Source organism: Oncorhynchus keta, unplaced genomic scaffold (assembly GCF_023373465.1).
Source record: "Oncorhynchus keta strain PuntledgeMale-10-30-2019 unplaced genomic scaffold, Oket_V2 Un_contig_963_pilon_pilon, whole genome shotgun sequence".
Taxonomy (NCBI): Eukaryota; Metazoa; Chordata; class Actinopteri; order Salmoniformes; family Salmonidae; genus Oncorhynchus; species Oncorhynchus keta.
The window spans coordinates 416,054-440,318 of NW_026290622.1; the positions used below are offsets into that span (position 1 = coordinate 416,054).

At 42.9% G+C, this 24,265-nt stretch overlaps 2 protein-coding genes across 7 annotated transcripts; both read left to right on the plus strand.

The window, feature by feature from the left end:
* Positions 1-55: 55 nt before the first annotated feature.
* Positions 56-8,265, plus strand: ccdc59 (coiled-coil domain containing 59). Of its 2 annotated transcripts, XM_052512998.1 has the most exons (4): positions 76-316; positions 667-1,036; positions 7,609-7,717; positions 7,821-8,265. In XM_052512998.1, exons 1-4 carry the CDS (start codon positions 172-174, stop codon positions 7,989-7,991), a joined length of 795 nt encoding a protein of 264 aa, XP_052368958.1. In that variant the 5' UTR covers positions 76-171; the 3' UTR covers positions 7,992-8,265. The 2 variants fall into 2 exon arrangements, with proteins under 2 accessions (XP_052368957.1, XP_052368958.1); XM_052512997.1 differs by lacking the exons at positions 7,609-7,717; positions 7,821-8,265 and adding an exon at positions 2,244-3,260 and having other exon boundaries at positions 56-316.
* A 263-nt stretch (positions 8,266-8,528) lies between these two features.
* Positions 8,529-24,243, plus strand: cracr2ab (calcium release activated channel regulator 2Ab). 5 transcript variants are annotated; one of them, XR_008126364.1, is made up of 19 exons: positions 8,529-8,775; positions 10,386-11,018; positions 12,572-12,683; positions 13,101-13,293; positions 13,662-13,808; positions 18,172-18,262; positions 18,474-18,569; positions 19,117-19,304; positions 19,472-19,543; positions 19,637-19,685; positions 19,851-19,933; positions 20,360-21,002; positions 21,589-21,727; positions 22,180-22,261; positions 22,479-22,593; positions 22,716-22,817; positions 23,357-23,433; positions 23,606-23,748; positions 23,814-24,243. XR_008126364.1 is itself a non-coding variant. In XM_052512937.1 (19 exons), exons 2-18 carry the CDS (start codon positions 10,791-10,793, stop codon positions 23,744-23,746), a joined length of 2,505 nt encoding a protein of 834 aa, XP_052368897.1. In that variant the 5' UTR covers positions 8,532-8,775; positions 10,386-10,790; the 3' UTR covers positions 23,747-23,748; positions 23,814-24,243. The 5 variants fall into 5 exon arrangements, 3 of the variants coding, with proteins under 3 accessions (XP_052368898.1, XP_052368897.1, XP_052368899.1); XM_052512937.1 differs by having other exon boundaries at positions 8,532-8,775; positions 23,659-23,748; XM_052512938.1 differs by having other exon boundaries at positions 23,606-24,243.
* The last annotated feature ends 22 nt before the right edge of the window (positions 24,244-24,265 follow it).

The following is a 24,265-nucleotide window of genomic DNA, read 5'->3' on the forward strand; positions in this document are numbered from 1 at the left end:
GACGCTATCCTTACTTACGCACCAACACAAATGACGTCCCTCGTGGTCGATTGCTTGTGGATGGATTTGTCATGTCTTTCTGAGACCACCACGTACGTCATAACAATGCGACGAAAAGCACATGCAACGTAAACACATGAAACGTGCGATATTTTGCTAAAATTTAGTGAAATGGCACCACCAGCACAGCAGAAAATGAAGACCAAGGGCACATTTGACGGAAAACGTGCCAATAGAAACCAACCCTACAATCGACCAGGGGGCAAGAAGAAGTGGGTCTCTGAGCACAAAGTATTCGACGGCAGTATTGGAGAAGGTAGCTCAGCTCACTTGCCAGTGCTAGCTAGCCATAGTCTGAGTTCCAGTCACTTTAGCTAGCTAACTTGCCACTGGAATATAATAGTTAGCTGAACAGAGACGGCAACCAGGCTAAGCTAGCCTATCTAGCTATCTAAAGTGTGTTTAGAATTGCAGTTAATGTACATTGTATAAAATGAAGTCATTCAATATGTTAGAATACCAGGATAACTAGACCCCTCCCCCCCTTGATCAATTAGCTAAAACTAACTTAGCTACATGGGTGGCTAAATGTTTGTGTAAGTTAACAAACAGTGTTTTTGCAGATATACATTAATGCTTGAACCATAAACATCTCTCTTTCCTCAGGCCAGGGCTTTGCCTTCAAAAGGAAGGAGAAAGTGAAACATGAATACAACAAACTGCTACGGAAGGAGAGGAGGAAGAACACAGAGGTCAAAACCCAATATACAGAACAGTACCCCGAACATCTGAGGCATCTCTACGAGGCTGAGGCCGAGAAACTGAGGAATGAGGTTAAGACGAACAGAATCAACAGAACCAAAGCTAGGATGGCTGGCAGTGGTGGTCCAGTAGAGGAGGAAGCAGCTCCCATGGCTGTGAAGGAAGCTCCCACGGACCTAGCTACAGCCATAGACCCTGCAGAGGACATCTCCTCTGACAAGACTGACTCTGCCTCTCAGCCCACTCCAGCAGTTGCGACCTCAAAGAATGACAGGTAGTCACTTAAAAGTTTGCATACTGCTTTACTCATTTCATTTGTATATATTGTATTATATTCTACTGTATTTTAGTCAACGCCACTCCGACATTGCTTGTCTTAATATTGATATATTTCTTAGTTCCATTATTTTGCTTTTAGATTTGTGTGTATTGCTGTGACTTGTTAGATACTACTGCACTGTAGGAGTTAGGAACACAAGCATTTCGCTACACCCGCAATAACATCTGCCAAATATGTGTATGTGACCATACAATTAGCTAATCTGGTTTGGAGTAAAGCAGTTTGTGCAAAAACATGTAAATGCATTATCCATTTGCACTGTACTGTGTGAAATGTAATCGCTGTCAGTGAAGTGTGGCAATGCTTTGTGCGAAATGTGGTTGCAGTCAAGGCCAACCACTTGAAGGAGTTACAATACAACATGTTAATGTGTCGTTGTGTTCCAGTCTACCCATGAGTAACCGGAGTAAAAAGACAATGCAACATGTTAATGTGTCGTTGTGTTCCAGTCTACCCATGAGTAACCGGAGTAAAAAGACAATGCAACATGTTAATGTGTCGTTGTGTTCCAGTCTACCCATGAGTAACCGGAGTAAAAAGACAATGCAACATGTTAATGTGTCGTTGTGTTCCAGTCTACCCATGAGTAACCGGAGTAAAAAGACAATGCAACATGTTAATGTGTCGTTGTGTTCCAGTCTACCCATGAGTAACCGGAGTAAAAAGACAATGCAACATGTTAATGTGTCGTTGTGTTCCAGTCTACCCATGAGTAACCGGAGTAAAAGACAATGCAACATGTTAATGTGTCGTTGTGTTCCAGTCTACCCATGAGTAACCGGAGTAAAAAGACAATGCAACATGTTAATGTGTCGTTGTGTTCCAGTCTACCCATGAGTAACCAGAGTAAAAAGACAATGCAACATGTTAATGTGTCGTTGTGTTCCAGTCTACCCATGAGTAACCGGAGTAAAAAGACAATGCAACATGTTAATGTGTCGTTGTGTTCCAGTCTACCCATGAGTAACCGGAGTAAAAAGACAATGCAACATGTTAATGTGTCGTTGTGTTCCAGTCTACCCATGAGTAACCGGAGTAAAAAGACAATGCAACATGTTAATGTGTCGTTGTGTTCCAGTCTACCCATGAGTAACCGGAGTAAAAAGACAATGCAACATGTTAATGTATCGTTGTGTTCCAGTCTACCCATGAGTAACCAGAGTAAAAAGACAATGCAACATGTTAATGTGTCGTTGTGTTCCAGTCTACCCATGAGTAACCGGAGTAAAAAGACAATGCAACATGTTAATGTGTCGTTGTGTTCCAGTCTACCCATGAGTAACCGGAGTAAAAAGACAATGCAACATGTTAATGTGTCGTTGTGTTCCAGTCTACCCATGAGTAACCGGAGTAAAAAGACAATGCAACATGTTAATGTGTCGTTGTGTTCCAGTCTACCCATGAGTAACCGGAGTAAAAAGACAATGCAACATGTTAATGTGTCGTTGTGTTCCAGTCTACCCATGAGTAACCGGAGTAAAAAGACAATGCAACATGTTAATGTCTCGTTGTGTTCCAGTCTACCCATGAGTAACCGGAGTAAAAGACAATGCAACATGTTAATGTGTCGTTGTGTTCCAGTCTACCCATGAGGAACCGGAGTAAAAAGACAATGCAACATGTTAATGTGTCGTTGTGTTCCAGTCTACCCATGAGTAACCGGAGTAAAAAGACAATGCAACATGTTAATGTGTCGTTGTGTTCCAGTCTACCCATGAGTAACCGGAGTAAAAAGACAATGCAACATGTTAATGTGTCGTTGTGTTCCAGTCTACCCATGAGTAACCGGAGTAAAAAGACAATGCAACATGTTAATGTGTCGTTGTGTTCCAGTCTACCCATGAGTAACCGGAGTAAAAAGACAATGCAACATGTTAATGTGTCGTTGTGTTCCAGTCTACCCATGAGTAACCGGAGTAAAAAGACAATGCAACATGTTAATGTGTCGTTGTGTTCCAGTCTACCCATGAGTAACCGGAGTAAAAAGACAATGCAACATGTTAATGTGTCGTTGTGTTCCAGTCTACCCATGAGTAACCGGAGTAAAAAGACAATGCAACATGTTAATGTGTCGTTGTGTTCCAGTCTACCCATGAGTAACCGGAGTAAAAAGACAATGCAACATGTTAATGTGTCGTTGTGTTCCAGTCTACCCATGAGTAACGGAGTAAAAAGACAATGCAACATGTTAATGTGTCGTTGTGTTCCAGTCTACCCATGAGGAACCGGAGTAAAAAGACAATGCAACATGTTAATGTGTCGTTGTGTTCCAGTCTACCCATGAGTAACCGGAGTAAAAAGACAATGCAACATGTTAATGTATCGTTGTGTTCCAGTCTACCCATGAGTAACCGGAGTAAAAAGACAATGCAACATGTTAATGTATCGTTGTGTTCCAGTCTACCCATGAGTAACCGGAGTAAAAAGACAATGCAACATGTTAATGTGTCGTTGTGTTCCAGTCTACCCATGAGTAACCGGAGTAAAAAGACAATGCAACATGTTAATGTGTCGTTGTGTTCCAGTCTACCCATGAGGAACCGGAGTAAAAAGACAATGCAACATGTTAATGTGTCGTTGTGTTCCAGTCTACCCATGAGTAACCGGAGTAAAAAGACAATGCAACATGTTAATGTGTCGTTGTGTTCCAGTCTACCCATGAGTAACCGGAGTAAAAAGACAATGCAACATGTTAATGTGTCGTTGTGTTCCAGTCTACCCATGAGTAACCGGAGTAAAAAGACAATGCAACATGTTAATGTATCGTTGTGTTCCAGTCTACCCATGAGGAACCGGAGTAAAAGACAATGCAACATGTTAATGTATCGTTGTGTTCCAGTCTACCCATGAGTAACCGGAGTAAAAGACAATGCAACATGTTAATGTGTCGTTGTGTTCCAGTCTACCCATGAGTAACCGGAGTAAAAAGACAATGCAACATGTTAATGTGTCGTTGTGTTCCAGTCTACCCATGAGGAACCGGAGTAAAAAGACAATGCAACATGTTAATGTGTCGTTGTGTTCCAGTCTACCCATGAGTAACCGGAGTAAAAAGACAATGCAACATGTTAATGTATCGTTGTGTTCCAGTCTACCCATGAGTAACCGGAGTAAAAAGACAATGCAACATGTTAATGTGTCGTTGTGTTCCAGTCTACCCATGAGGAACCGGAGTAAAAGACAATGCAACATGTTAATGTGTCGTTGTGTTCCAGTCTAGCCATGAGTAACCGGAGTAAAAAGACAATGCAACATGTTAATGTGTCGTTGTGTTCCAGTCTACCCATGAGTAACCGGAGTAAAAAGACAATGCAACATGTTAATGTGTCGTTGTGTTCCAGTCTACCCATGAGGAACCGGAGTAAAAAGACAATGCAACATGTTAATGTGTCGTTGTGTTCCAGTCTACCCATGAGTAACCGGAGTAAAAAGACAATGCAACATGTTAATGTGTCGTTGTGTTCCAGTCTACCCATGAGTAACCGGAGTAAAAAGACAATGCAACATGTTAATGTGTCGTTGTGTTCCAGTCTACCCATGAGTAACCGGAGTAAAAAGACAATGCAACATGTTAATGTATCGTTGTGTTCCAGTCTACCCATGAGGAACCGGAGTAAAAAGACAATGCAACATGTTAATGTGTCGTTGTGTTCCAGTCTACCCATGAGTAACCGGAGTAAAAAGACAATGCAACATGTTAATGTGTCGTTGTGTTCCAGTCTACCCATGAGTAACCGGAGTAAAAGACAATGCAACATGTTAATGTATCGTTGTGTTCCAGTCTACCCATGAGGAACCGGAGTAAAAAGACAATGCAACATGTTAATGTGTTTGTGTTCCAGTCTACCCATGAGTAACCGGAGTAAAAGACAATGCAACATGTTAATGTGTCGTTGTGTTCCAGTCTACCCATGAGTAACCGGAGTAAAAAGACAATGCAACATGTTAATGTGTCGTTGTGTTCCAGTCTACCCATGAGTAACCGGAGTAAAAAGACAATGCAACATGTTAATGTGTCGTTGTGTTCCAGTCTACCCATGAGTAACCGGAGTAAAAAGACAATGCAACATGTTAATGTGTCGTTGTGTTCCAGTCTACCCATGAGTAACCGGAGTAAAAAGACAATGCAACATGTTAATGTGTCGTTGTGTTCCAGTCTACCCATGAGTAACCGGAGTAAAAAGACAATGCAACATGTTAATGTATGTGTTCCAGTCTACCCATGAGTAACCGGAGTAAAAAGACAATGCAACATGTTAATGTGTCGTTGTGTTCCAGTCTACCCATGAGTAACCGGAGTAAAAAGACAACGCAACATGTTAATGTATCGTTGTGTTCCAGTCTACCCATGAGGAACCGGAGTAAAAGACAACGCAACATGTTAATGTGTCGTTGTGTTCCAGTCTACCCATGAGTAACCGGAGTAAAAAGACAATGCAACATGTTAATGTGTCGTTGTGTTCCAGTCTACCCATGAGTAACCGGAGTAAAAGACAACGCAACATGTTAATGTATCGTTGTGTTCCAGTCTACCCATGAGGAACCGGAGTAAAAGACAACGCAACATGTTAATGTTGTGTTCCAGTCTACCCATGAGTGAGTAAAAAGACAATGCAACATGTTAATGTGTCGTTGTGTTCCAGTCTACCCATGAGTAACCAGAGTAAAAAGACAATGCAACATGTTAATGTGTCGTTGTGTTCCAGTCTACCCATGTAAAAAACAATGCAACATGTTAATGTATCGTTGTGTTCCAGTCTACCCATGAGTAACCGGAGTAAAAAGACAATGCAACATGTTAATGTGTTTGTGTTCCAGTCTACCCATGAGTAACCGGAGTAAAAAGACAATGCAACATGTTAATGTGTCGTTGTGTTCCAGTCTACCCATGAGTAACCGGAGTAAAAGACAACGCAACATGTTAATGTGTCGTTGTGTTCCAGTCTACCCATGAGTAACCGGAGTAAAAAGACAATGCAACATGTTAATGTGTCGTTGTGTTCCAGTCTACCCATGAGTAACCGGAGTAAAAAGACAATGCAACATGTTAATGTGTCGTTGTGTTCCAGTCTACCCATGAGTAACCGGAGTAAAAAGACAACGCAACATGTTAATGTATCGTTGTGTTCCAGTCTACCCATGAGGAACCGGAGTAAAAGACAACGCAACATGTTAATGTGTCGTTGTGTTCCAGTCTACCCATGAGTTAAAAAGACAATGCAACATGTTAATGTGTCGTTGTGTTCCAGTCTACCCATGAGTAACCGGAGTAAAAGACAATGCAACATGTTAATGTGTCGTTGTGTTCCAGTCTACCCATGAGTAACCAGAGTAAAAGACAATGCAACATGTTAATGTGTCGTTGTGTTCCAGTCTACCCATGAGGAACCGGAGTAAAAAGACAATGCAACATGTTAATGTGTCGTTGTGTTCCAGTCTACCCATGAGTAACCGGAGTAAAAAGACAATGCAACATGTTAATGTGTCGTTGTGTTCCAGTCTACCCATGAGTAACCGGAGTAAAAAGACAATGCAACATGTTAATGTGTCGTTGTGTTCCAGTCTACCCATGAGGAACCGGAGTAAAAAGACAATGCAACATGTTAATGTGTCGTTGTGTTCCAGTCTACCCATGAGTAACCGGAGTAAAAAGACAATGCAACATGTTAATGTGTCGTTGTGTTCCAGTCTACCCATGAGGAACCGGAGTAAAAAGACAATGCAACATGTTAATGTGTCGTTGTGTTCCAGTCTACCCATGAGTAACCAGAGTAAAAAGACAATGCAACATGTTAATGTGTCGTTGTGTTCCAGTCTACCCATGAGTAACCGGAGTAAAAAGACAATGCAACATGTTAATGTGTCGTTGTGTTCCAGTCTACCCATGAGTAACCAGAGTAAAAAGACAATGCAACATGTTAATGTGTCGTTGTGTTCCAGTCTACCCATGAGGAACCGGAGTAAAAAGACAATGCAACATGTTAATGTATCGTTGTGTTCCAGTCTACCCATGAGTAACCGGAGTAAAAGACAATGCAACATGTTAATGTGTCGTTGTGTTCCAGTCTACCCATGAGTAACCGGAGTAAAAAGACAATGCAACATGTTAATGTGTCGTTGTGTTCCAGTCTACCCATGAGGAACCGGAGTAAAAAGACAATGCAACATGTTAATGTGTCGTTGTGTTCCAGTCTACCCATGAGTAACCGGAGTAAAAAGACAATGCAACATGTTAATGTGTCGTTGTGTTCCAGTCTACCCATGAGGAACCGGAGTAAAAAGACAATGCAACATGTTAATGTGTCGTTGTGTTCCAGTCTACCCATGAGTAACCGGAGTAAAAAGACAATGCAACATGTTAATGTGTCGTTGTGTTCCAGTCTACCCATGAGTAACCGGAGTAAAAAGACAATGCAACATGTTAATGTGTCGTTGTGTTCCAGTCTACCCATGAGTAACCGGAGTAAAAAGACAATGCAACATGTTAATGTGTCGTTGTGTTCCAGTCTACCCATGAGTAACCGGAGTAAAAAGAAAATGCTGAGGAAGACTTCCTATCAGAAAACAAAAGAGGAGTTTGAAAGTGTTAAAGAAAAGCAGAAGAATAAGAAAGAGGTATAGTTTTTCACGTTCTCAATTAAAGCCCTCAGAAAAGTACTATCGTAGGTCAAAAGCGTTGGACTGTTCTCAACGAGTGGTATTTTTTTCCTCCATATAGGAGTTTTTGAAGAACAAGGAGCAGAAAGAAGAAGCAATCAAGAAGTACAAACAGAAGAAAATGGAGACATTTCAGATGCTGAGCAAAAAGACGAAGAAGGGACAGCCCAACCTGAACCTACAGATGGAATACCTGCTCCAGAAGATTCAAGGGACCGGGCCGGGAAAATGACCCAGAAAAATTGATGTCTAAGGCTTCAAATAGCAAATATACAGTTGGAACTCTTACTGTGATGGTTTTATATCATAGATGAGTCTTGTTTTTATTTTGTGAACTGCCACTTTATATAGATTGTATCATAATAGATTTTCAGACTTTTTAGCGGTTTATTTACATTTTGAACCACAAGGTGGCATTTGTGAGATGAGTTCTTGTAAAATATTTAAATATTCCTTTCAAATAAGCAACCATTTCTATTAAATGTTAATAAAAGGTTGTAAGCGAAGTCTGGTTTATTATTCTATATATGAGTGCACCAAAAACTAAAGCTAGTGTTGATCCAAGTAGACTGCAGAATTGACAGTTACAAATGTAGTGTTTCATTTGTAGCGGGACAAAATAGAGACCATGTCCTGGACACCCTTTGGACGGCACCGTGTACCTCCTTGCCCAGTCGTTGTCATAGTTACAGATTATGTGTGGCGCACAAGTCTTTTGATGTCCATGCTGCCCTTCCACTGTGTCGCTGTCATTTTAATAGTACTAATTACCTGTTGCATGTTGATATTTAAGGGGAGCTCTATCTACTCTTAAGTGGTGATTATCAGTGAGAACTCGAACCCTAAATCCCCTCAGGCGACTGCCCCATGACATCACATGGTTTGAGAATTACTTTTCAAAGCGTCGTTTGAGAGGCAAGAACTTCCTAAATAGGAAGTGCGATCATCGCTTTCTGTATTTTGGTTCCACGTTGAAAGTTTCAGGGCTAATATCTTAATCTTTTGGATATAAAAAGGTAAGTTATTAGTGTTTTCCTTTTGCTTATCCGATAATTAATTTGATAGCTTATTTTACTCAATACAGAAAGCATGAACTTGCCTATGTGAACATTTTTATGGATCATATAGACGTAAGAAATGATGCATATTTTCACACCCATCGGTTTAAAAATGGTTTACATGATGACAAGCACACACTCTAGTTTTGATTTTGTTAGAAAGGGCAACGAACATCTTGCACAAATTATAGTATTGCTTTCTTTTTTTAGATTCTGAAGGTTTTATACATAATTAATGCCTAATTAAACAAATGTTAAATAAAACAAAATCCTACTGTTGCCATTTATGTTGGATATGCTCCTTCTAATGAGAACTAACCAAACTGACATTTCCTTCTAAATGGGATGTTACATTCTTTCTTGGTCTGGCTAGATGAGTAAAAGGCAGATGGACATTCTGGTCCCAAAGTGGAATACAGTGTTTTGTAATATGATAGGCTATCAGCTACCAACCCGGTCTCAGAGCATTTCGTATTATTCTGTATGTAAATCAGAGACACTCCATTTTGTTTGGTATGTATTAATTTGTGAATAATGTTCCCCACATTAGTCAACACCTACAGAGCATGTCATGTTCTTTTTCTACCTTAACTAAAACTGCTACTGTACAGACCTCATGAGTTCAAGTCTGATCGGTCTTGATTTGAAGCCCATGATGCTGTCACCCACACCTAACGTTCGCCATTTACACAGAAGCCCTATCCGCTATAACCACTTCCTCCCCCCCAATTTGTTGTGGTTAACTGTAGCCCTGCTTTACAATGTAGTGAAAAACATAGCAGCTCAGGGTGCAGATTAGCAATAGACTGATAGCAGCTCAAGGATGTTACTCTCTAGAGCACAGACTGTAATACTTCTGTGTTTAGAACATACAGGCAGCCTACCAACTGCTAATATTCAGTGTTCCCAAACCTGAAGAGAATTTCATTGAGTGGTTTTTATTCACAATGTCTAGACTGTAGTCTATGGTATGCAGGAATTAACATAGTTGTGAGGATTGTGTGCTTCGGTATTAAGATAAGCCGTTATGTTTACATACTTCCCAGCATGTTAGCTAGGATGAAAGTCTCAGCTTATGAACAAGGGAATTTATACCCAAAGAACTGCTGACACGTGGTTCAAGACCAAACTTTTCTCATAGTGTTACTATTGAGTAACAACTATCTCCTTTCCTGTATTATTTCACATAGACAAGAGACTTTCATCACAGAAAGAGTTCTGCTTTCATGCATTGCTCGCCTACAACACACTACCAACATGACACACATCTCAAAAGCTGCTTTTAGACAGGCAGACCGATTCTGATATTTTTTCACTAATTGGTCTTTTGACAATTCAGATCAGCTTTGAAAAAGATCTGATGTTATTGGTCGAAAAAACAATTAGTGGAAAAAAATATCAAAATTGGGCTGCCTGTTTAAAAGCAGTCAAACAATGACTTATGAGAGCGTATAAATCCAAGAAGAAAACATCATGATGCTCTCTGTAATCATCATGGTCTTCATGTACCCACTTTTCAAACAGATTTAAGGTTATATTCTAATGTCTTTCCTTTTTATTCTTCCCAGGAACCTGGGAACAAGACAGACCATTTACTGAGATATGAAAACTCATAGACAGACCATTTACTGAGATATGAAAACTCCTAGACAGACCATTTACTGAGATATGAAAACTCCTAGACAGACCATTTACTGAGATATGAAAACTCCTAGACAGACCATTTACTGAGATATGAAAACTCCTAGACAGACCATTTACTGAGATATGAAAACTCATAGACAGACCATTTACTGAGATATGAAAACTCCTAGACAGACCATTTACTGAGATATGAAAACTCCTAGACAGACCATTTACTGAGATATGAAAACTCCTAGACAGTCTCTGTGGCCTCATCACTACTGACTTGTGGTGCCTGGTCTCATCACTCACCATGACCCCAACCGGCCAGGCCGAGGAGTGAGACAGCTATGTCTGATTCTACCTTGTTCAGAGCCACCAGAATACTCTGCAGAAGTATATCTAGTGACATGGAGGAGTCTGAGGCCAAGGGCAGAGGAGGAGCTGTCCCCATGAGGAAGAGTTCAGACAGGAGGGGTTCTGACTGGGGAAGCATTGCCATGCTGGATAAGACCAAGGAATTCTTCCAGACCTGCGATGTGGAGGGCAAAGGCTTCATCACACGAACCGATATGAGGGTACAAGGAGGGGGCGATGGGGGGGGCTTGTTTTACCTCAGTTTTACACTTCATCACACACACCGATATGAGGGTACGAGGAGGGGGCGATGGGGGGGCTTGTTTTGCCTCAGTTTTACACTTGTTAGAAACTTAGATGTTATGGACATAGATGTCTACCCCATTGATGCAGCCATGCTTAGATCATCGTTTTGACAGAGGGACAATTATGTGAATTATGTCAAAACCCACTGGGCAAAAACTGATTGAATCAACATTGTTTCAACGTCATTTCAACCAAAAATGTAATTTGATGACGTTGAATCAATGTGGGAAAATAATTGGATTTGAAAAAAGTCATCAACAAAGGGAATTTCGTATTTTTTTCACCTAACCTTTAACCTTAATTCAATGACATAGTGACATTTTTTGTTGAATTCACATTGAATTCACATTAATTGACAAATGTAAATCAAAACTAGACAAACAAACAAGTTCATTTCAAGGGTTAAGGTACACACGCACGCACGCACGCACGCACGCACGCACGCACACACACACACACACACACACACACACACACACACACACACACACACACACACACACACAAAAATGATGCTGTCTCTCACAACCATGAGATAACCAGAGGACAGTGTGACATGCAGGAGGTGCTTTGTGCTATGGTTCTCTACCTCATTGACCATTCAGAGGTTTTCATATCGAGAACCTCTCCACCTGCTCACTGAAGCAGCCACTCGATAGCACAGCACCTTTGATCACTGTGTCCAGGAACACTGGATGGATTTCCATCAGAAACAGGTGCATGCACACACTTACACACACACTTACACACACACTTACACACACACTTACACACACACTTACACACACACTTACACACACACTTACACACACAATTTTTGTATTTCACTCAAGCACTGTTTTGAAATGAACAAGAGACGGCTTTTGTTGTTGTCCGGGCTTTGAGGGGATAGTGTTTTGTACATTTATTGTTCCAGGGCTTTGAGGGGATAGTGTTTTGTACATTTATTGTTCATAGAAAATGCTTAAAATGGCTAACAGAAGAATCACCTGGAAAATGGTGATGTTGACGTGTGCATTATCTAAGGATAATGTAACATGTAATTGCCTATTAATGAATACAATCATATGGCCTATACCTTCCGTGCCAATATTCTCCCGTCCCTTTTTGCAATCAGGTCTAGCGTTGACCACACCACTGGCACTGACAATATGAAATCCACAATAATGGTGTAAACTCAGTTAATCACTCCCATTTTCTATTCAATGGCTTTCTTTCGCGTGCTTTCCTTGACACATTTCTATTCAGAGAGGCAGGACAAGGTCCAGGGTGACAGATATTACAGCTGTCGTAGACGCACAACCAATGCTACTGACTTGAATATCTTTCTCTTTGGAGTGAAGCAGGAGATGACTGTTGGGCTTGTGTTGTGTTACATCTCTTAGCAGAAGAAACAATCTATTTCTTGTGTGTGTGTGTGTGTGTGTGTGTGTGCGTGCGTGCGTGCGTGCGTGTCTGTGTTCCACAGAGGCTTCACAGAGAACTACCCCTCACTGCTGAAGAACTGGAGAATGTATTTGACTCCCTGAACACTGACCAGAACGGCTACCTCACTCTCGAAGTGTTCTCATCAGGATTCAGTGAGTTCCCTATTTTTCTCTTTATCTCCCTTCATTCAATTTCAATTCAATTCAATATGACTTTATTCATCCCCAAGGGACAATCTGCTGTATGTCTCATGGTTTACTCTTGGTTCAATAACTTGTGTTTTGAGATCAATGGAGTGAGGGACCACATTCAAACGTGACAAAGATAAGGTATAGATTCATTTATCTCCTAGCTGGCAGGGAGTAGATGCTCACCCAGGTAAGGATAGGTTGTACTCTGTATAAAATGCACTTACAAACTTAAACTTGAGTTCTCTTTTCACAACCATCAGAAACTTGATAATTGTGAGTGCAGGGCACTTTCAAAATTGAAACACCCCCTGATTTGTAATTCAAACTGATGTTACGACATCTTGCTGGTGATGCTTATGCTTCCTGCTCCGTCCCCAGGTCAGTTTCTGCACGGCCGGAGGATCTCTGTAGCCGAGGACGCAGCACCCACCCTCCCCACTTCTAGGAAGCCCTCAGAAGCCCTATACCAGAGCAAATGGGATGAGAGGTTGACTGGAGGGTGGGAGGATGAGGAGGAGAATCACTTCTGTATGCTGCTGGAGAGCCTAGGGGCCAGCAACGTGTTCCAGGAGTGGGTGGAGTTAACCAACCACACCTCACATTATTACCTACTTTATTACTATACAATATTACATATGCAACATTACAATATTGCACCTTGTGTGTATTCCCCAAATATCTTTGTTTGGGGTTGTTGCCTCATCTTGGAAAGTGTGGGGTTGAACTTTCAACTTGCCCGTCATGGCTTTAGCTGGTTCATGGTGTACAGAACTGTTTGGGCACCACCCTTCTATGCTTTTGGAACCCTGTGTCTTTACAGTGATCCCAATGGTTTCTGATATAGTGGAGGTCAACCAGTAAGTTGAATGTGACCGGTCCCTGTAGTTTTATCAGAACTCTTACCCTCTGTCTGTCTGTTTCTCTCCTCCCCTCCTCCAGTCCAAGTGAGGTGCGCAGCTTGTGGGCCCAGCTGAGGAGGGACGAGCCTCACCTCCTGTCGAACTTTGAGGAATTCCTGGCCAGAGTCACCTTCCAGATCAAAGAGGCCAAAGAGGAGAGGAGGGAGATGGAGAGCGCCCTCCAGAGGTTGGAGACCACAAGTACCTCCTCTCTTTGTTGTCATGCTACTCCCTGGGCCAGTTTACCGGACACAGATTAAGCCTAGTCCCAGACTACAAAGCATTGCCAAGGGAGAATCTCTTTTGAAAGTGCTTTTTAGTCCAGGACAAAACTTGATCTGTGTCTGAGAAACTGTCCCTTTGGCATTTAGACATGATTATGTGATCATTATGTGTGATATCTTCACTGTGACTGTTTAGTGGACTGCAACCACAGCCATTTAATGCACAATACTAACAGCTTGCAGCTTTGTAAATGCACGTCCAGTATGTCTTCGGCTTCTCGGTTGCAGCTCATCAGAGTGTAATTATTCAGTTCAAACAGCAGTCATTGATTCATAGAACTGACAATAGCTTGTTCAGTTCCAACCCATGTGATAGATCTATGGTCTATTTTGCTATAGAGGTCTGTTTGTGTACCAGATTGTAGAACAAATAACGTTTGATTCAGGATTCTATCCCATTGACAGTACTCCTTTTACATGCAAGTAGTTAACAGCTTCAAAAGGTTGATACAGGCCTTCAGTGAATGAATGCAGCGAGGTTCTATCAAGTCAACTACTCCAGACATAAATTCCATATTACTCGTTGAACCTGTTTTTTTCATATTTAAATAAATATATTTCACCTTTATTTAACCAGGTAGACTAGTTGAGAACAAGTTTTCATTTACAACTGTGACCTGGCCAAGATAAAGCAAAGCAGTTCGACACAAACTACAACACAGATTTACACATGGAATAAACAAACAGAGTCAATAACACAATAGAAAAATGTTTATATACAGTGTGTGCAACTGAGGTAAGAAAAGGGAGGTAAGTCAATAAAATAGGCCATAGTGGTGAGGTAATTACGATGTAGCAATTAAACACTGGAGTGGTAGATGTGAAGAAGATGAATGTGCAAGTAGAGATACTGGGGTGCAAAGGAGCAAATTAATACCGTATGGATTGAGGTAGTTGGATGGGCTATTTACAGATGGGCTATGTACAGGTGCAATGATCTGTGAGCTGCTCTGACAGCTGGTGCTTGAAGTTAGTGAGGGAGATATGAGTCTCCAGCTTCAGTGATTTTTGCAGTTCGTTCCAGTCATTGGCAGCAGAGAACTGGAAGGAAAGGCGGCCAAAGAAGGAATTGGCTTTGGGGGTGACCAGTGAGATATACCTGCTGGAGCGCGTGCTGTGGGTGGGTGCTGCTATGGTGACCAGTGAACTGAAATAAGGCAGGGCTTTACCTAGTAAAGACCTAGTAAAGACTTCTAGATGACCTGGAGCCAGTGGGTTTGGTGACGAGTATGAAGCGAGGGCCACAAGTATGAAGGGAGGGCCAGCCAATGAGAGCATACAGGTCGCAGTAGTGGGTAGTATATGGGGCTTTGGTGACAAAACCGATGGCACTGTGATAGACTGCATCCAATTTGTTGAGTAAAGTGTTGGAGGCTATTTTGTAAATGACATCGCCAAAGTCGAGGATCGGTAGGATAGTCAGTTTTATGAGGGTATGTTTGGCAGCATGAGCAAAGGATGCTTTCTTGCAAATTAGGAAGCCGATCCTAGATTTAATTCTGGATTGGAGATGCTTAATGTGGGTCTGGAAGGAGAGTTTACAGTCTAACCAGACACCTAGGTATTTGTAGTTGTCCACATATTCTAGGTCATAACCGTCCAGAGTAGTGATGCTGGACGGGCGGGCAGGTGTGGGCAGCGATCGGTTGAAGAGCATGCATTTAGTTTTACTTGCATTTAAGAGCAGTTGGGCCGGTTGAACAGGCTAGTAATAGGGGTTGCAAAAATTTCGGCAGATCATTTTAGAAAGAGAGGATCAAATCAAATCACATTTTATTTGTCACATACACATGGTTAGCAGATGTTAATGCGAGTGTAGCGAAATACTTGTGCTTCTAGTTCTGACCATGCAGTAATATCTAACAAGCAATCTAACCTAACAATTTCACAACAACTACCTTATACACACAAGTGTACAGGAATGAAAAAGATGTACATAAAAAATATATGAGTGATGGCCGAACAGCATATGCAAGATACAGTAGATGGTATAGAGTACAGTATATACATATGAGATGAGTAATGTAGGGTATGTAAACATTAAATAAAGTGGCATTGTTTAAAGTGGCTAGGGATACATTTATTACATACATTTTTCCATTATTAAAGTGGCTAGAGATGAGTCAGTATGTTGGCAGCAGCCACTCCATGTTAGTGATTGCTGTTTAACAGTCTGATGGCCTTGAGATAGAAGCTGTTTTTCAGTCTCTTGGTCCCTGCTTTGAGGCACCTGTACTGACCTCGCCTTCTGGATGATAGCGGGGTGAACAGGCAGTGGCTTGGGTGGTCCTTGATGATCTTTTTGGCCTTCCTGTGACATCGGGTGGTGTAGGTGTCCTGGAGGGCAGGTAGTTTGCCCCCAGCGATGCGTTGTGCAGACCTCACTACACTCTGGAGAGCCTTACGGTTGTGGGCGGAGCAGTTGCCGTACCAGGCGGTGATCCAGCCCGACAGGATGCTCTCGATTGTGCATCTGCAAAAGTTTGTGTTTTTGGTGTAAAGCCGAATTTCTTCAGCCTCCTGAGGTTGAAGAGGCGCTGCTGCGCCTTCTTCACCACGCTGTCTGTGTGGATGGACCATTTCAGTTTGTCCGTGATGTGTACGCCGAGGACCTTAAAACTTTCCACCCTCTCCACTACTGTCCCGTTGATGTGGATAGGGGGGGTGTTCCCTCTGCTGTTTCCTGAAGTCTACGATCATCTCCTTAGTTTTGTTGACGTTGAGTGTGAGGTTATTTTCCTGACACCACACTCCGAGGACCTCCTCCCTGTAGGCTGTCTCGTCATTGTTGGTAATCAAGCCTACCACTGTTGTGTCGTCCGCAAACTTGATGATTGAGTTGGAGGTGTGCATAGCCACGCAGTCGTGGGTGAACAGGGAGTACAGGAAAGGGCTAAGAACGCACCCTTGTGGGGCCCCAGTGTTGAGGATCAGCGGGGTGGAGATGTTACCTACCCTCACCACCTGGGGGCGGCCTGTCAGGAAGTCCAGGACCAAGTTGCACAGGGCCAGATTCTCTAGCCCGGCTGATTTGTAGGTGTCCAGATTTTGTAGCTCTTTCAGAACATCAGCTATCTGGATTTGGGGGGAGGAGAAATGGGGGGTGCAGGGCAGTTGACTGGGATAGGGGTAGCCAGGTGGAAAGCATGGCCAGCTGTGTTAAAATGCTTATTGAAATGATCAATTCTCTTAGATTTATCAGTGGTGACAGTGTTTCCTAGCCTCAATACAGTGGGCAGCTGGGAGGAGGTTCTCGTATTCTCCATGGACTTGTGTCCCAGAACTTTTGAGTTTGTGCTACAGGATGCAAATTTGTTTGAAAAAGCTAGCCTTTGTTTCTGCCTGTAGACACAGAGCTCTATGTGGGTTTACCATAATGTCCCAATTATCCCTTTCAATAGACCGCTAAGCTCAGAGATCATATTCTCAAAAAGGACCATTGATTGCAAGCCTGAGGAATTGGCTGCCATGTAGACAGATGAGAATTTATTTTTCTCCCCTGAAACAATGTACACTATACTACCTTTGATGATAGACAATGACTAGCTGGCTAGGTATTTGTATGGCTGTGGTCCCCGGTGTGTTTGGTAATACTAATGCATTGTTCTCATGGTACTGTGTGGTACCACTTAAGACAACTTCAGTCCTCTCACTAATTGGTTGCTTAATAAGGTGGCGGAATGTTAAAGGAATGCAAAATTCCAAGAGCAATGCTTTTCCATCTGTATCTACACAGACAGTGTGCTGGTACGTGCATGTACCAGTCTGTGTAGCTACAGATGGAAAATCACTGCAGTAGACTAATGTAATGTGACCAGTTGTTTGGCTCTGGGTTGAGCAGGCAGAGTGAAGTAGAAAAACAACAGAAATACATGTTCAAACATTTAATAAATTAAGGAATGGTTTCACAAGTTCACCTTTTCATTTCTGGCCCACTAACACATTCACAAATCACAGGCAGGAGGCAGACATTAATTATTCTTCCCTCCATTACTCCCAGGAGCCACCATACCTCTGGACTGCATCACCTCCCATGGGCAGCTGCCTAAAAGAGAAACAGGGTTTACATACATGCCAACTGTTCTGTTAATTAGTCAGTTGTCCAATCAGAAGGCTTGATGAATTAACATTGGCAATTAGTCACACCTGTGAGGCTATGACATAAACAGAATGAGCTATAATCACTCTCAAACCTACCACTTGTAAACAGCATCTGGTTAAGTAGTTATTTAGTTGTATTAAATCCATTCTCCCCCATACATGCAGGAAAGCAGCCACACACGACAGTGAGATCCGCGGTCTGTATGAAGAAATGGAGCAACAAATGAAAAGCGAGAAGGACCGGCTGCTCCTCCAGGTACATATAGTTGATTAGTTAGTTTAAATGACTTGAGACCCTCTCCCAGACCTGGACTGTGTCTCTTAACACCAAACTCTAGACACCTGCTGGATCCCTACCCTCTATATACCCTTGAACAAGTCACCCAATGGACTCAACAAGGTTGTGTTGTACTGTATTTCTGTTTAATTTCTCCTATCCTAATGTGCTGTCTCCGTCTCTCCTCCAGGACTCGGAGCGCCTCCAGTCTCGTAGTCACGACCTGGAGCACCAGCTGTCCAGTAAGGAGAGAGAGCTGGAGCAGCTCTTCCAGAAACAGAGGAGGGTGAGTGACTGAGGTGCCTCCTCTATAATTTGTGGAACGTTCCAACAGGAATCTGTTCCAAAAATGTAGTAAATAACAAGGTTGTCAACAAACAACGCATACAAAGTTGTATAGCAGCAGAATAAGATACCGGGTAGGAGGGGGCTATTTCATTCAGTTTTCACTCCCCATGTTTATTCCTGATAATGTCTGTCCTCACTCTGGTCGCCTATCGACAAACATTAAGAATAAGCTACATGGTGAGTTGATGCCTTTTGGACAGCTAGTTAGCTAGGTGAATAGATCATGTTACTTTTGTATGTGTTATTTGTTGTCAACCTTGTACTTTAAGAAGTTTTTGGAACATTCCAGAAATGATACCATCCGGGGCTCCTGTAACTCTCCAGGGGGAAGGTTGGCCACCTCTGGTCTCCTGCGGGGCTAATCCCCCTTCTTGATTTCAGTCTTTGTGTTTTCGGTGCAGATAAAGCAAAGTAAAAGACAAAGAAGCTGTGATTTATAATAGAATACATGTCTCCCTAACAATATTACCCTTTGACCCCCCCAGTTGGATCTCCAGTGTCGCGACCTGAGCAGTGAGCAGCAGGAGAGCCGGGTGGAGAATGTCAAGCTGAAGATGACCAACGAGGAACTGAGCAGAGAGCTGGAGAGCACCTGTCAGGAACTGTCCTTGGCCCAGGAACAACTGACCATGCTGCAGGACCAGGCTTCCCGCCTGCACCAGGAGAGAGAGATGTGGGTTAATATTACCACTAGATGTAATGACCAAACACACTCACTCACCTAGACATCACACAAACGTTCCATCAGTGGCTATGGCATGTCACTCCTAGTACAGCTAACATTCACTAGATTACTGTCCAGGTGTGGTTCAGTGAGCTTTGGTGCCTCTCTCTCCTCAGGGAAATGTACCGAGTCACTGAGGGACTAGAGAGAGAGAAACAGAGTCTGATGAAACAACTAGACCTTCTCAGGTAAGTTAAAACACACACACACACACAGTATGCATGTTATACATTTAATTTGACAAATTATCGTTTTTTGTCCTCCTTGCAATATCTATCCAGAGAGATGAACAAACATTTAAAAGATGAGCGAGACGTATACTGTGCTGTGGTGAGTTCTTGACTCATGATATTTTGACTGTTACCTTTGTGGCGATATTGAATGATAAGACATATTCAAGCCAAAGGCACATTTATTTCCACATTAAATGGACATTGACAACAACAAAAATGTTTCTATGATATTCCATTCTGTTGTGTTCTCTTTGCTCTACAGAACCCCAGGAAGTCCCTCAAACAGAAGCAGAGAGCCGGCTTGGTCCATCTGTTCGCGGACACCAGCCAGCAGCCGGTTAAAAGGTGAGGTCATTTCCTTTAGAAAGTGCCCTGAACATAATTAACCAGTCTTGTCGTGTGTGAAAGGAAACTGATTTTATGTCCGTCAGTAACGGGATTTAAATCAACATTGGATTAAAGAGGAGAAACAGGATGTGCAATCAAAAAATGTGTTTTTGAGGCCAAGGCACCAAATGAGTCAATTTAATGTAAGGTACTTTACAGCGTAAGGAGTGTATTTGCAATATAATATACTAACAATATATTTTAAATGTAGTGACTTCTGCGCTGCTCTTGACAGTAATGGCAGCACCCAGAACCATTTTGAGTTACCATTTAATGATAATGCTTGGTAACGAGAGACAAACGTGAAAGTGCCTTGGCAACATGGGACTCAGAAACAAATTGTTTTCATCCGATATCCTCTGTTTCTACCTCTTGTCTCCAAAGAGCCTCACTCCTCACCCACAATGGGGGTTCCTATGAGTTCCTTGATGCGCTGCCAGTAGAACACCTTCAAATCTCTTTTGTCTCCTCCCCCTCCTCATCTAGCGAGGACCATGTTGACACCGCTTGTCCACCACGTTCGCCGAAAACCAACTACGACCTGGCCAACGGCTACCACGACTCCAACACCTCGTCTCCAACCCAAGTGGTTGAGGTGGAGGCGCAGGGGGTGAGGCTGAAGGAGAGGCTCTCCAAGTTCGAGTCAGAGAAGACCCTCGCCCCCACCCAGAACGAAAGGGACAGGCATACAGAGTACCAGAGTAAGCCGGAGGTTGGGGGCGATGGGCTGGACGGTCCCCCAGATGGGTGGCCTCTCCGTCGGGTTATCTCCATCGAGGAGGACCACCTCCCCCACCTGCTTCATGGAGGGCCCCAGCCCCTGCTGCACCAGCTCAGTGAGGAAGACGAGGAGGAGGAAGAGGCTCAAGGGAAGGAAGATCTGGAGAGTAGTATCTTAGTCGCCCCTGTTCCTTTACCTGTCCCGGTCACGACAGTGTCCCCCTTCAAACACCAAGGTAGTTTCAGCAGAATCAGAAATATCCCCTCGTCACCTCGAGGACAGCCCGTCGGCAAGGAGACCCAAAATGTGAGCAAATCTCTATTCATGTATTGTATTTTAATTCACTTTGGAATTACTGAGTTAGAATGAAGTTGACCCCAACCTTGCAAGGGGTTGAAGACCCTGCTGTCGTAGGACAGGGGCGGCAGGGTAGCCTAGTGGTTAGAGCGTTGGATTAGTAACCGGAAGGTTGCAAGTTCAAATCCCCGAGCTGACAAGGTACAAATCTGTCGTTCTGCCCCTGAACAGGCAGTTAACCCACTGTTCCTAGGCCATCATTGACAATAAGAATTTGTTCTTAACTGACTTAGTTAAATAATATATGCCATTTAGCAGACGCTTTTATCCAAAGCGACTTACAGTCATGTGTGCATACATTCTACGTATGGGTGGTCCCGGGAATCGAACCCACTACTACCCTGGCGTTACAAGCGCCATGCTCTACCAACTGAGCTACAGAAGGACGAAAAATAAGATCAAATCTATTGTCATTGTGTTAAGCATCGAACTAAAACCCTTCATCTAAGCGATCAACATCATTTCCAAAGCTCTTCAATATGCAATCAATTGAAAATATCATTCTGTTGACCTCTTTCTCTGCCTGTCCCTCCAGAGGGTGAAGGAGAGGGCCGTGCCTGCCCCAGACCGCCTGTTTAAGGTGGTTCTGGTGGGCAACTCCAGTGTGGGCAAGACTTCCCTGCTGCGCACCTTCTGTGACGGCCGCTTCCACCCCTCCAGCCCCGCTACTGTGGGTGAGAGCCGACAACACATCACTGTGTACCACGGGTGTCACGGACCTTTTTTGTGTTAATGCAATGGTGTGTGTGTGTGTGTGTGTGTGTGTGTGTGTGTGTGTGTGTGTGTGTTACTATCAGAAGATTGAAGGGCAAAGCAGCATCACATGAAAGGGCTCGTAAAGTCACACTCCCAGTCTATGAACCCCCGGTACACATTGTACCACCGCAGATTATGTCACATCGAATCCATTTAATTCTCCTCTGAATCCCCTTGGTTCTCCATTCTAGGACAGCTTGTTTGATTTCACCACTTTGACTGTGAAAGACAATTACCTAAAGCATGAAGCTTGATGAATAGCTCAACTACCCCCTCTAGTGTTCATTAATGAAAGGATGTAATGCTACGGTATATTATTGCTGTGTATTGCTCTTACCCTAATAACCAGTCTGAGTGCTATTCCTGACAGGTATTGACTACAGTGTGAAGACTCTAATGTTGGACAACACCCAGGTAGCCATGCAGCTGTGGGACACGGCCGGGCAGGAGAGGTGAGTGGCCATGGACCAGTGAAAATAGTATTGCCAAAACCTCACCAATAGATAACAGTAGCTAAGAATGTGATGTGTTATTTTTGCCTGGATGATAGTCTGAGAATGTGACTTAAATGACAACAAAGCAACATTCTCAGGTTGGCATTTGGCACTTTGGCAAAATAAACAGGGTTCCATTTTGTCCAGTTGTGACTGTTCTCTCTGTTGGCTACAGGTACCGCAGCATCACCAAGCAGTTCTTCCGTAAGGCAGACGGCGTGGTGGTCATGTACGACATCACGTTGCTGGACAGCTTCAAGGCCGTGCGACCCTGGCTCATCAACGTCCAGGTCAGCTCACATTTGGCCTTTGGCCAGACAGGACATGACTAATAATTGTCTGTTCTCCAGTTTATTTTTATCTGAACGTTTTAAGCAGACGCCTGACCTTTGATTGACCTCTGTTTTACCAGGAGGCTGCGGGAGTGGGCATTCCCATCCTGCTCCTGGGCAACAAGATGGACGCGACGTCTGAGAGGGAGGTACCACTTAAAGACGCAGAGACTCTGGCCCACGTGAGTTCTCTGTTTAGGGACTCATAAGTATCATCCTATAGCACTCATCTCAAGAACTGAACGACCAACACAGAGTGGGGGAAATCTGTTCACTGTCTATAAATATGGACGAGACCTCGCATAGCTGTCACTATTGCCATCTGTAGGTCCTCTACAGATGCCATATCTTAATTTGACCATCCTGTTGCAGGAATTTTCTTGCACAGCAGGAAATGTAAACTTGTAGCATATTCAAGTTATAAAATCTTCTAAAGTTGAATTTCCACATAAAAATGTTTGACTTGCCAGCAGCATACCATCGTGGAGCTTGCCTCTGTAGCTAAGCAGGGTCGGTCCTGGTCAGTCCCTGGATGGGAGACCAAATGCTAATGGTGGTGGTGTTGGAGGGCCAGTAGCTGGCACCCCCAAAAATAAAATGTCCATTAATTATAATTAACATCTCCTGTTGCTGCAGGATTATTTTTCAACTTGGCTCAAATGAACATCCTACAACATTAGCAGGGTGACAACCAGTGACCTGAGTCTCTTCTCCCCTGTAGGACACCCGTGTGATATTCTATGAGGTCAGTGCATACACCGGCTACAACGTGACAGAGGCCATGATCCACCTGGCCAGGTAAGGGAGGGAGAGGCTCAGCCCCTAGGTATCCAGATCTGAATGAATTGGACAGGTATAAGCTATGTTAATGTTCCCACCTCCCCCTCTGATCAATTAGAATAGGAATTTTGTATGGATGCTAATCCTTTCAGATGAACTCAAATCTCCAAATACATCCTTCTTTCTCCAGAGTCAATTTGGGGACAGTGTGTGACATGTCAATGCATCTGTCTGTGTGTCCAGAGTGCTGAAAGAGCAGGAGGATCGGGTGAGAGACACATTTGTCTTACTGGAGGTCCTGCCAGTCAAGAAGAAAGCCTGCTGCAAGTGAAGACACTCTGACAGAATAGAGAGAGAGAGCATTTGGAATGGCTAGAGACTCCTGATAACAAGTGAATGAACTCTTCAATCTAACTCTTTCTCTGTGCTCTCGGAGCCAAATCCTAACTTTGTGGACATTTGTTAATCAATGTCTCAAATTAGGACGTTTCTTCTTTCAGTACCTGTTTGGTTAAAGGCAAAGAGCCCAGTTGAGCTGGATCCTAGTGGATTGAACTCTAGTCTACATTACAACCCTTTGTCTGCTGTTTGGACCTCCTGACTGTAATGAGCAATAGACATGTGTTCTACTGTAGAACTAATGGTATATTTGGTCCATTTAAAAAGTGGATCAATCATTTCAATGTATAGAATGACTGTTTTTCTTTAGTTGTGATTGTTGTTAATAAAAACACAATGGATATGTAAATAAGAGCTTGATTAAGTTTGTAGTCTGTTACAAAATAATGATTGTCATAAATTTGATTAAAATACTGATGTGAAATCTAATTATTTGATTCTTTCTCAACAA

Coding starts and splice junctions, on each gene's coding strand:
- ccdc59 (XM_052512997.1), top strand. CDS start 172: ATGGCACCACCAGCACAGCAGAAAATGAAGACCAAGGGCACATTTGAC. Junction 317..666: donor CGACGGCAGTATTGGAGAAG/GTAGCTCAGCTC, acceptor CTCTTTCCTCAG/GCCAGGGCTTTGCCTTCAAA. Junction 1,037..2,243: donor GCGACCTCAAAGAATGACAG/GTAGTCACTTAA, acceptor GTTGTGTTCCAG/TCTACCCATGAGTAACCAGA.
- cracr2ab (XM_052512937.1), top strand. CDS start 10,791: ATGTCTGATTCTACCTTGTTCAGAGCCACCAGAATACTCTGCAGAAGT. Junction 19,544..19,636: donor AAACAACTAGACCTTCTCAG/GTAAGTTAAAAC, acceptor ATATCTATCCAG/AGAGATGAACAAACATTTAA. Junction 19,934..20,359: donor AGCCAGCAGCCGGTTAAAAG/GTGAGGTCATTT, acceptor TTGTCTCCAAAG/AGCCTCACTCCTCACCCACA.